General features: G+C 27.9%; 3 protein-coding genes across 4 annotated transcripts in view; 2 read left to right on the top strand and 1 right to left on the bottom strand.

The window, feature by feature from the left end:
* Positions 1-3,776, bottom strand: part of LOC130443186 (GDP-fucose protein O-fucosyltransferase 2) — a 14,194-nt gene extending 10,418 nt beyond the window's left edge. Inside the window, exons 1-6 of one of the 2 annotated variants that reach the window (XM_056777697.1) lie at positions 3,610-3,776; positions 3,301-3,560; positions 3,010-3,244; positions 2,758-2,950; positions 2,530-2,707; positions 2,197-2,477 (exon numbers count right to left, since the gene is read on the bottom strand). In XM_056777697.1, coding sequence (XP_056633675.1) covers positions 2,200-2,477; positions 2,530-2,707; positions 2,758-2,950; positions 3,010-3,244; positions 3,301-3,560; positions 3,610-3,734 — 1,269 coding nt within the window. In that variant the 5' untranslated portion in view covers positions 3,735-3,776 and the 3' untranslated portion in view covers positions 2,197-2,199. The remainder of the gene's footprint in view (positions 1-2,196; positions 2,478-2,529; positions 2,708-2,757; positions 2,951-3,009; positions 3,245-3,300; positions 3,561-3,609) is intronic. The other variant, XM_056777698.1, reaches the window with a different exon arrangement.
* A 308-nt stretch (positions 3,777-4,084) lies between these two features.
* Positions 4,085-4,631, top strand: LOC130443178 (40S ribosomal protein S29). The gene is made up of 3 exons (XM_056777686.1): positions 4,085-4,233; positions 4,389-4,488; positions 4,551-4,631. Exons 1-3 carry the CDS (start codon positions 4,172-4,174, stop codon positions 4,557-4,559), a joined length of 171 nt encoding a protein of 56 aa, XP_056633664.1. The 5' UTR covers positions 4,085-4,171; the 3' UTR covers positions 4,560-4,631.
* A 214-nt stretch (positions 4,632-4,845) lies between these two features.
* On the top strand, positions 4,846-11,342 carry LOC130442476 (cathepsin B-like). Its single transcript, XM_056776628.1, has 4 exons — positions 4,846-5,521; positions 5,592-5,929; positions 6,288-6,753; positions 11,036-11,342. Exons 2-4 carry the CDS (start codon positions 5,603-5,605, stop codon positions 11,239-11,241), a joined length of 999 nt encoding a protein of 332 aa, XP_056632606.1. The 5' UTR covers positions 4,846-5,521; positions 5,592-5,602; the 3' UTR covers positions 11,242-11,342.
* Positions 11,343-12,653: the final 1,311 nt, after the last annotated feature.

Raw genomic sequence — 12,653 nt, 5'->3', positions numbered from 1 at the left:
TTAAAATTTTGTTATAATAACAAAAAAAACAGGAATTTTTCAAAAAAAAATCAAAATATTCACATGTTGCATTGTTAGTAAGCGAAATTAGTTTCACAACACCCTGCACATATAGAGTATATGATGAAAAATTTGTTGAAGTGACCAAAAAAACAGAAAATTTTTCAAAAAATCAAAATAATGACACGATTTACGGTTACTGAACAAAACTATTCATTTTCTCATCACCTTGTATATCAAAAAGAATGTAATTTCGATAAATTCCAATAGAACATCCTGTACATCGAGTATAAGATAAAAAATTTGATAAAACAACAAAAAAGACAGGAAATTTTTCAAAAAATCAAAATAATGACACGATTTATGGTTACTGAACAAAACTATTCATTTTCTCATCACCTTGTATATCAAAAAGAATGTAATTTCGATAAATTCCAATAGAACATCCTGTATATCGAGTATAAGATAAAAAATTTGATAAAACAACAAAAAAGACAGGAAATTTTTCAAAAAATCAAAATAATGACACGATTTATGGTTACTGAACAAAACTATTCATTTTCTCATCACCTTGTATATCAAAAAGAATGTAATTTCGATAAATTCCAATAGAACATCCTGTATATCGAGTATAAGATAAAAAATTTGATAAAACAACAAAAAAGACAGGAAATTTTTCAAAAAATCAAAATAATGACACGATTTATGGTTACTGAACAAAACTATTCATTTTCTCATCACCTTGTATATCAAAAAGAATGTAATTTCGATAAATTCCCATAGAACATCCTGTACATCGAGTATAAGATAAAAAATTTGATAAAACAACAAAAAAGACAGGAAATTTTTCAAAAAATCAAAATAATGACACGATTTATGGTTACTGAACAAAACTATTCATTTTCTCATCACCTTGTATATCAAAAATAATGTAATTTCGATAAATTCCAATAGAACATCCTGTATATCGAGTATAAGATAAAAAATTTGATAAAACAACAAAAAAGACAGGAAATTTTTCAAAAAATCAAAATAATGACACGATTTATGGTTACTGAACAAAACTATTCATTTTCTCATCACCTTGTATATCAAAAAGAATGTAATTTCGATAAATTCCAATAGAACATCCTGTATATCGAGTATAAGATAAAAAATTTGATAAAACAACAAAAAAGACAGGAAATTTTTCAAAAAATCAAAATAATGACACGATTTATGGTTACTGAACAAAACTATTCATTTTCTCATCACCTTGTATATCAAAAAGAATGTAATTTCGATAAATTCCCATAGAACATCCTGTACATCGAGTATAAGATAAAAAATTTGATAAAACAACAAAAAAGACAGGAAATTTTTCAAAAAATCAAAATAATGACACGATTTATGGTTACTGAACAAAACTATTCATTTTCTCATCACCTTGTATATCAAAAAGTATATAATTTCAAGATATTCGTAAAGAACATCCTGTATATCAAGTATAAGTTAAAAAATTTGATAAAACAACAAAAAAAAACAAGAAATTTTGCAAAAAATCAAAATATTGACACGATTTATGGTTACTGAACAAAACCATTCATTTTCTCATCACCTTGTATATCAAAAAGAATGTAATTTAAAGAGATTCCCATAGAACATCCTGTATATCGAGTATAAGATAAAAAATTTGATGAAATAACAAAAAAAATAGGAAATTATTTAAAAAATCAAAACATTGACAAGTTGCATTGTTAAAGGGCAAAATTATCCAATTTTTCAACACTTTGTATATAAAAAAGTGTGTAATTTCAAATAATTCGTAGAAAACATCCTGTATATTGATTATAAAATCAAAAATTTGTTAAAATAACAAAAAAAACAGGATATTTTTCAAAAAATCAAAATATTCACAGACTGCATTGTTAATGAGCAAAATTATACAGTTTCTCAACAGCCTGTATATAAAAAAGTGTGTAATTTGGAATAATTCGTACTAAACACCATATAGATCAAGTATACAGTAAAAAATTTGTGAAAAAACATGAAATTTTTCGAAAATAAAAACTAATACAATTTATAGTTACTGAACAAAATCTTTTATTTTCTCACCACTCTGTACATGAAAAATTGTGTAAATTGGAGGAATTCGTGGATAATTCGTTAAAATGACCAAAAATTAATAAAAAACGTTATAAAACAATCAAAATTTACCTATCAAAAAACAATTTTCCAAACAGAAGGCGTGGGGCAGCCGCTCTCCGAACAAAAAACATTAAAAGTACTATCGACGGGAAACCCCATAATCTCCCTCTCCTCCTGTATACGAAAAGTAAACGTACTCTCGTGAGTACCAACGAAATATCTCGCACAAGAACAAATAATCTGATCCACAATCGCCGCTCCGCCGTCCTTATACTTCTCCATAAAATCCAACGGAGGTACAAATCTCATGACTTTATAACCCCCCATCAAACGCTCCAATTCCCCAAATTCTAAAACGAAAAAATCACTAAACCACCTTCAAACAACAAATCTGCAAGTTACCTGCTTCAGTACCATCAGTAGCTACAAAAACCGTACTCAAACCCAAATTTTTAAGCACGGTTTTGATTTGTACTGCGGCATTTTGTAAACCTGGCACCTCAGTGGGTCTACTTCGAACAAAATCCCTCCTCCGGAGATGTACTGCGACATAAGGGCCTCCTATAGCGTCCCTTCTAGGCTGAAATATGAAAATTATTCGAGACAAGGGATTTTGGTTTGAATAAATACTTTTTCTTTGATCCACGTTTCCGGTAGGACAATTTTATCATTTACATCGTCGGAATTTAGATAATTTCTTCTAAATTCGGCCGAAATTCGTTTTAAATCGGTATTGAATCGCATACTTCGTCTCGCTTGCCAATATTTAGCGTTACCGAACGTATCATGTAGAACAACCTCGGCGTGATTTATTAAAATAGTTCTACAAAGAAAAATGATTTTTTTTGTATTTAAATTATACTAAAAAGTCGAATTTCTTACTTTGCTGTTGTATTTCGAAGCAATTCGATCAGTTTAGTAGCCGGGCCGTGGTACGACAAACATTTTACGTTGGCACTAGATACGTTTTTATAAAAAAAATAATTGTTATCGTTTTTATTTCGGCAAGGGGATATTTCCATTCGATCCCTAAAATCCCCCGTTTCGAACATATTTTCGAAATGTTGTAGATTATAAACTTCGTCGATTGTAATTTTGGAAAATTTATATGGATAACCTAACAATTTAAATAAAATAATACTAAAAGCATTTCTCTCGATTTTTATAACTTACTATGAAAAAACTCGTGCATTTCTATAACTGGGGCGAATAATTTTAAACTATCTAAATCAAAATAATACCCCCAGGGGATTTGTTCGGGGATATCGCTGTACGACCAATGTACCAAATTCGACCAAGGGGGTAATACTAATACAAAATTATTTAAATCGGGGGAGGTTTGTAAATTTTGAAATAAAACTGCTAAACGCATATAAACGTCCCTTCTTAAATTAAAACCTTCGGGTCTATTCACATCGTATAGAAGATAACGTCTACAGAAGAAATAAATAAGTTTGATATAATGAAATTAGTTTTACTTACCTGGTAGTTTCTTTACAACTGTCTTCATTTTTAAAACACACATTTTCATATTCTAACAAATTTACTGAAGGTAATAATAAGTTTAAAACCATAATTAAATAAAAATTACACCCGGCATTAAACATGACTAATATCACGTAGAAATTCAAAATATACCAAATATAATAATTTTCGCGTTCTTTTGTATAATAATTAGTGTCACATTATAAAACACGAAAGTACAACAACGTTAAAATAATACATTTTCTCTATGGTTTACGCGTTCGTTTATATATAAACAGAATTACAGTAGACAAATCGACGAGGCACTAGATGGAGTATTTTTACTAATTCAATCAATTAATTGGATTATATTGTGACTATTTGATAAAATATGGGATATTCAGTGATTTTATATAAAAGTGTTATGATGTAGTTGAGTAAAAATAAAGTCATATAATTCTTCTTTTTTATTATTTGTCAAATGTCTGTCAGTTGTCATTTCAACGTCTTGATTTCTTTTTATCGTTGCCTTCGACGAGTTTTGGGTTTGTAGAACAAAAAACTTTGTTTAAACAAAAAAATGGGTTTCCAAAATATCTGGTATTCTCATCCTCGTAAATACGGACAAGGTTCCAGATCGTGGTATGTATATTTTTTCGATTTTACCGTTTTAAATTAGTTTTTTGTACACATAACCTTCATTTTAACAACGTGCTTGTTTAAAAAATTTGATTTCGATAAAAGTTTTCGTATATTTAAATTTTTTGTTGTAAATTTTGTTTGTCTTTTGATTTCAGTCGTGCTTGTTCCAACAGACACGGGCTTATCAGAAAATACGGCTTGAATTTATGCAGACAATGTTTTAGGGAGTATGCCAACGACATAGGATTCAAAAAGGTAGGTAATAATAAAAATGTTTATTTAAAAAAACTATTAACAATTTTTTTTATTGTTTTCAGCTCGATTAATTGATAAAATATGTATGTATAAGATGAAATTTTTTGTTATTCCAAATAAAACAAATTAAGAAGTAAAAGTGTCTTTTTTTTCTAAAAACAAAACTCAAAATTTCTCGAAAAAATAGTTTCCAAAATGGAAATTAACTATATAACATAATCAAATGAAATTTAGATTTAGAGTTTTTTTTTAAATTAGTCCATAGTTAATCGCGCCTACTTGTGAATCAAGTTTGGATAATTTTGTTTATGTTATATACGAGGGTGTGTTTGAAAGTAAAGCATAGTTTGTATGAGTACTAGTCAATTGTTCTTACTTTTGAAAACAATTTGGTTAGGTGTGAATAATAGATTAAAATATTTATACACGAGGGTATGCAGAAAAGTAAACGAGTTTTCACACAAGAAAGACACGTCGTTTCGTCTACTATTAAAGGGGCCATGTAAGAATACTAGTCAATCGCGCCTACTTCCAAATACAGTAAAATGTACTTGAGAAAGTATAATTCAAAAATGATTTCATTGATAATCATTAAAAGAACGTATTTGTATAAATACACTGAAAAAACATTAGGGTTTCAAAAACCTGTAAACTACACTAAGAAAACAAACTCGAACCGGTACATTAAGAAATACTAGTTATTAATTAAATAACTGGAGGTAAATTTGAAAGCGGAGAATTGATATGATCTTTTTTATATATTTTTCAAAATGGCGGGCTTCTGAGACTTGGGACTTACAAATAAGGTTATTTATCTCATAAACCATTGACAAAACACTCAGGTAGATGAAATTTATTGATAATCAGTTGATGTTTTTAATCATTCAAACAATTTTATCTTAATTACGAGATTTTTTTGAAAAGAAAGTATATAAGGATATACCTAAATAATTAATTTGAATTAATAAATTGGTTATCACTGGATTCGTACTGAATTTGTTTTCTTGTGATAGGAACATAGAAAAATTTAGTGGTAAGTACAAGTTAATACGATTTTATATCTACAGGGTGTATCGATATTTTTAAATTTTGTTTATATATAGAAATCGACGTAATGTTGAAAATATTCGTTTCCTTGTTGCTTTCGAGCAGCGTCTTTGGCGAAACCATAGATAAACTACACCCGCTTTCCATCGAATTCATCGACGCGATAAACAGACAACAGAATACGTGGAAAGCGGGGAAAAATTTCGACGAAAATACCCCGATGAGCGAAATTAAAAAATTAACGGGTAGTTTGAAATCGAACATCAAATTACCTATAAAACACCATAAAACCGATTCAGATATACCGGATACGTTCTTCGCCTACGATCAGTGGCCCCAATGCGAAAACGTCATCCGTACAATAAGGGATCAAGCATCTTGCAGCTCTTCTTGGGTAAGTGTTCGATTTCTATTTATATAGTATAGTCCGTTCATACGTTTATTTATTATTATTATAAATCGTTTATTTCATTACGTTTTTTATAGTCCGTTCGTACGCAAATTTCTCCATAATCTTTTCGTATATATTTTTTCTTATTTCAATCAAGGTTTTCTCCAAATTTTATAGTCCGTTCGTTAAAATATGCTTCAAATAAGAATAGTTTATTTTTTTTATAGTCCATTCGTACGTATACATCTTTCTCATTCCTATCGAGTTTTTATCCAAAACTTATAGTCCGTTCGTACGTATATAAATTTTTAATTTTCAATTCTAATACTCTACAGATTGTCCCATACTGTGTATGTTACAGGCGGTAGCCGCAGCTTCCGCTATGAGCGACAGGCGTTGTATTAAATCCAACGGGGAACTAACAGTACTAGTGTCATCTGAGGATTTATTGGAGTGTTGCAGTAACTGCGGTCAAGGTTGCGACGGGGGTTACCCCTACATGGCTTGGTTGTATTGGCAGACCGACGGTATAGTTACGGGGGGAATTTACAATACCACCGACGGATGTAAATCGTATTCGATGTGGCCGTGCGAACGTTACACACACGACGATCTCAGACCGCCATGTAACGATTACAACTTCACGACGCCGACGTGTAACAGACAATGTGACAGTCCCGATAAAGTATACGCTAATGAATTGACTTACGGCGATGGTTCTCCGTACAATTTGACCACCGTCGAAGATATACAGAGAGATATTATGCAACACGGTTCCGTCGAAGCTACCATTAAAGTTTACGAAGATTTTTTATCGTATCAATTAGGTATAGTCCATTCGTACGCAGATTTATCGATATTATAATCGTTTGTTCTATTTATATTGTGTAGTCCGTTCGTACGTGTATTTATCATTAGTTTTTTCGAAAAAATTATATTCCGTTCCACTATTTCTTATAGTCCATTCACACATTTATTTATTATTTTCCTTGTCAATCCCTCCATGTATATTTATAGTCCATTCGTACGTATAATTTTCAACATTTGCTCTATTTTCTATAGTCCGTTCGTACGTATATTAATCATTAGTTGTTTCAAGAATATTATAGTCCATTCATTCGTAAATTCTGTTTCTACCATTTCAAAACGCTACCAAATATTTTATTTATTTTCCACTATTTTCTTTCGTGCATTTATTTATTATTGTCCTTGTCAATCTATCCATATATATTTATAGTCCATTCGTACGTATAATTTTTATCGTTTGCTCTATTTTTTATAGTCCGTTCGTACGTACATTAATCATTAGCTGTTTCAAAAAATTTATAGTCCGTTCATTCGAAAATTTATGTTTATATTATTGTCAATTCATCCGTATATTTTTATAGTCCATTCGTAGGTATATTTATCATTAATTTTTTCAAGGAAATTATTGAAAATTATTGATTATTGTTAATTTATTTCCACATGTTATAGTCCGTTCGTACGTGAACTTTTCATTATTATATCAAATATTTTCATTATTTTTTATAGTCCGTTCATACATTGATTCATTATTGTTTATTGTCAATTTATTTCTACATGTTATAGTCCGTTCGTACGTGAATTTTTCTTTATTATATCAAATATTTTCATTATTTTTTATAGTCCGTTCATACATTGATTCATTATTGTTTATTGTCAATTTATTTCTACATGTTATAGTCCGTTCGTACGTGAATTTTTCTTTATTATATCAAATATTTTCATTATTTTTTATAGTCCGTTCATACATTGATTCATTATTGTTTATTGTCAATTTATTTCTACATGTTATAGTCCGTTCGTACGTGAATTTTTCTTTATTTTATCAAATATTTTCATTATTTTTTATAGTCCGTTCATACATTGATTCATTATTGTTTATTGTCAATTTATTTCTACATGTTATAGTCCGTTCGTACGTGAATTTTTCTTTATTATATCAAATATTTTCACTATTTTTTATAGTCCCTTCATACATTGATTCATTATTGTTTATTGTCAATTTATTTCTACATGTTATAGTCCGTTCGTACGTGAATTTTTCTTTATTATATCAAATATTTTCATTATTTTTTATAGTCCGTTCATACAATGATTCATTATTGTTTATTGTCAATTTATTTCTACATGTTATAGTCCGTTCGTACGTGAATTTTTCTTTATTATATCAAATATTTTCATTATTTTTTATAGTCCGTTCATACAATGATTCATTATTGTTTATTGTCAATTTATTTCTACATGTTATAGTCCGTTCGTACGTGAATTTTTCTTTATTATATCAAATATTTTCATTATTTTTTATAGTCCGTTCATACATTGATTCATTATTGTTTATTGTCAATTTATTTCTACATGTTATAGTCCGTTCGTACGTGAATTTTTCTTTATTATATCAAATATTTTCATTATTTTTTATAGTCCGTTCATACATTGATTCATTATTGTTTATTGTCAATTTATTTCTACATGTTATAGTCCGTTCGTACGTGAATTTTTCTTTATTATATCAAATATTTTCACTATTTTTTATAGTCCCTTCATACATTGATTCATTATTGTTTATTGTCAATTTATTTCTACATGTTATAGTCCGTTCGTACGTGAATTTTTCTTTATTATATCAAATATTTTCATTATTTTTTATAGTCCGTTCATACAATGATTCATTATTGTTTATTGTCAATTTATTTCTACATGTTATAGTCCGTTCGTACGTGAATTTTTCTTTATTATATCAAATATTTTCATTATTTTTTATAGTCCGTTCATACATTGATTCATTATTGTTTATTGTCAATTTATTTCTACATGTTATAGTCCGTTCGTACGTGAATTTTTCTTTATTATATCAAATAATTTCACTATTTTTTATAGTCCGTTCATACATTGATTCATTATTGTTTATTGTCAATTTATTTCTACATGTTATAGTCCGTTCGTACGTGAATTTTTCTTTATTATATCAAATATTTTCATTATTTTTTATAGTCCGTTCATACATTGATTCATTATTGTTTATTGTCAATTTATTTCTACATGTTATAGTCCGTTCGTACGTGAATTTTTCTTTATTATATCAAATATTTTCATTATTTTTTATAGTCCGTTCATACATTGATTCATTATTGTTTATTGTCAATTTATTTCTACATGTTATAGTCCGTTCGTACGTGAATTTTTCTTTATTATATCAAATATTTTCATTATTTTTTATAGTCCGTTCATACATTGATTCATTATTGTTTATTGTCAATTTATTTCTACATGTTATAGTCCGTTCGTACGTGAATTTTTCTTTATTATATCAAATATTTTCATTATTTTTTATAGTCCGTTCATACATTGATTCATTATTGTTTATTGTCAATTTATTTCTACATGTTATAGTCCGTTCGTACGTGAATTTTTCTTTATTTTATCAAATATTTTCATTATTTTTTATAGTCCGTTCATACATTGATTCATTATTGTTTATTGTCAATTTATTTCTACATGTTATAGTCCGTTCGTACGTGAATTTTTCTTTATTATATCAAATATTTTCACTATTTTTTATAGTCCCTTCATACATTGATTCATTATTGTTTATTGTCAATTTATTTCTACATGTTATAGTCCGTTCGTACGTGAATTTTTCTTTATTATATCAAATATTTTCATTATTTTTTATAGTCCGTTCATACAATGATTCATTATTGTTTATTGTCAATTTATTTCTACATGTTATAGTCCGTTCGTACGTGAATTTTTCTTTATTATATCAAATATTTTCATTATTTTTTATAGTCCGTTCATACAATGATTCATTATTGTTTATTGTCAATTTATTTCTACATGTTATAGTCCGTTCGTACGTGAATTTTTCTTTATTATATCAAATATTTTCATTATTTTTTATAGTCCGTTCATACATTGATTCATTATTGTTTATTGTCAATTTATTTCTACATGTTATAGTCCGTTCGTACGTGAATTTTTCTTTATTATATCAAATATTTTCATTATTTTTTATAGTCCGTTCATACATTGATTCATTATTGTTTATTGTCAATTTATTTCTACATGTTATAGTCCGTTCGTACGTGAATTTTTCTTTATTATATCAAATATTTTCACTATTTTTTATAGTCCCTTCATACATTGATTCATTATTGTTTATTGTCAATTTATTTCTACATGTTATAGTCCGTTCGTACGTGAATTTTTCTTTATTATATCAAATATTTTCATTATTTTTTATAGTCCGTTCATACAATGATTCATTATTGTTTATTGTCAATTTATTTCTACATGTTATAGTCCGTTCGTACGTGAATTTTTCTTTATTATATCAAATATTTTCATTATTTTTTATAGTCCGTTCATACATTGATTCATTATTGTTTATTGTCAATTTATTTCTACATGTTATAGTCCGTTCGTACGTGAATTTTTCTTTATTATATCAAATAATTTCACTATTTTTTATAGTCCCTTCATACATTGATTCATTATTGTTTATTGTCAATTTATTTCTACATGTTATAGTCCGTTCGTACGTGAATTTTTCTTTATTATATCAAATATTTTCACTATTTTTTATAGTCCCTTCATACATTGATTCATTATTGTTTATTGTCAATTTATTTCTACATGTTATAGTCCGTTCGTACGTGAATTTTTCTTTATTATATCAAATATTTTCATTATTTTTTATAGTCCGTTCATACAATGATTCATTATTGTTTATTGTCAATTTATTTCTACATGTTATAGTCCGTTCGTACGTGAATTTTTCTTTATTATATCAAATATTTTCATTATTTTTTATAGTCCGTTCATACATTGATTCATTATTGTTTATTGTCAATTTATTTCTACATGTTATAGTCCGTTCGTACGTGAATTTTTCTTTATTATATCAAATAATTTCACTATTTTTTATAGTCCCTTCATACATTGATTCAATATTGTTTATTGTCAATTTATTTCTACATGTTATAGTCCGTTCGTACGTGAATTTTTCTTTATTATATCAAATATTTTCATTATTTTTTATAGTCCGTTCGTACGTCGATTTATCTCACGATTATTTGTTATCAGGTGTGTACAGTTATACCATGGGTGATTTAGTTGGGGAACAGTCCATAAGGATAGTCGGATGGGGTGTGGAAGACGACCTACCCTATTGGAGAGCAGCAAATTCATGGAATTACAATTGGGGTTTATACGGTTACGTCAAAATCCTGAGAGGTACGAACGAAGTGGGTATCGAGAGTGAAGTTATCGCCGGTTTACCGAAAATTTAAATTTCATCAACCAATAATGAAAAAAAAAAGAACAAAATTCGAAAAAAAATTTAAAAATATAACGAACATTTAATAGTAGAAAATATACGATGTTTCATTTTTTTGAAATTTTCATTTCTTATCACCCTGTATAATACTGGTACAAATTATCGACACACACTGTATACTATCCGAAAGTTGACAAAAATCTATTTTCATTAAAAATAAATTTCCAATGGAATCCCAATTTATTATAGACACTGTATGATATCCGGAGACTCCGGAGAAAAAAATTGTTTAATCATGATATCAAATTAATTGAACACACTGTATGCTATCTGGAAAGTGAGAAAAATCAGATTTCCCTTTAAAAATGCCTCCGATTACTTCCCGATTAATTAGAAACACTGTATACTATCAATATGACATGAAAAAATATTTTTAATGAAAAACATATTTAAAAACGATTCCAAATTAATTGAAGACACTGTACGATATACAACAAGCACAAAAAAATTAAATTCTCATTGAGGAATTGATTTCAATTAGAAACCCTGTATACTATTAATGGGGCTAAAAAGAAAGTTTCCTAATGATTCAGAATAAACGAAAAACACTGTATACTATCTGTAACTATCGAAAAAAATTGATTATCAATGATAAATTGATTACAAACTAATTAGAAACACTTTATACTATCTGGATAGTGGGAAAAATTCAAAAATTCTCGAAAAAATTTAATGCAAAAAACAAAATTTATTCAATTATAATTAAGATATTTCGAAATTAGTTTCAAAAAATAAAATCTTGATTAAGAAAGTTTTTTTTTTAATTGTGAAAACGATCTGATAAAATTTTGTTTATTATATGTACGAGGGTGTGTTGTAAAGTAAAACATGGTTTGTATGGGTACTAGTCAATTGCGCTTACTTTTGTAGACTTACATGTGGATCATTGTTGTTAAAATTTACGTACGAGGGTGTGCAGAGAAGTCAATAATAAACACGACGTTTTGTCATCCATTAAAGTGAGTATGTTCAGACAGTAGTCAATTACGCCTACTTATCAAGACCATTTGGTTGAGTATAATTTATATACGAGGGTATATAGATTAATAATAATTTTTAACAAAAAAAAAATTTTCGTCGGCCACTAAAGAGGTTATGTACGAACACTAGTCAATCGCGCCTACTTTCAAATATTGCAAATAGAACTAGATTTAATTGAAATACACTGAGAAAACTGAATCGACGAAATCTAAAAAGCACTTCGTTACCAAAAACATATAAATTACACCGAGAAAATAAACTCGAATCGGTACACTGAGAAAAATATAGAATAAATGATCGGATTTTTTTAAATTATTCAAAATGGCGGACTCTTGAGACTTGTTAACATATTTATCTCGTAATCCATCGGCAAGTTGACGATGT

The sequence above is a fragment of the Diorhabda sublineata genome, chromosome 4 (assembly GCF_026230105.1).
Source record: "Diorhabda sublineata isolate icDioSubl1.1 chromosome 4, icDioSubl1.1, whole genome shotgun sequence".
NCBI lineage: Eukaryota > Metazoa > Arthropoda > Insecta > Coleoptera > Chrysomelidae > Diorhabda > Diorhabda sublineata.
This window is presented reverse-complemented; position numbering and strand designations above follow the sequence as displayed.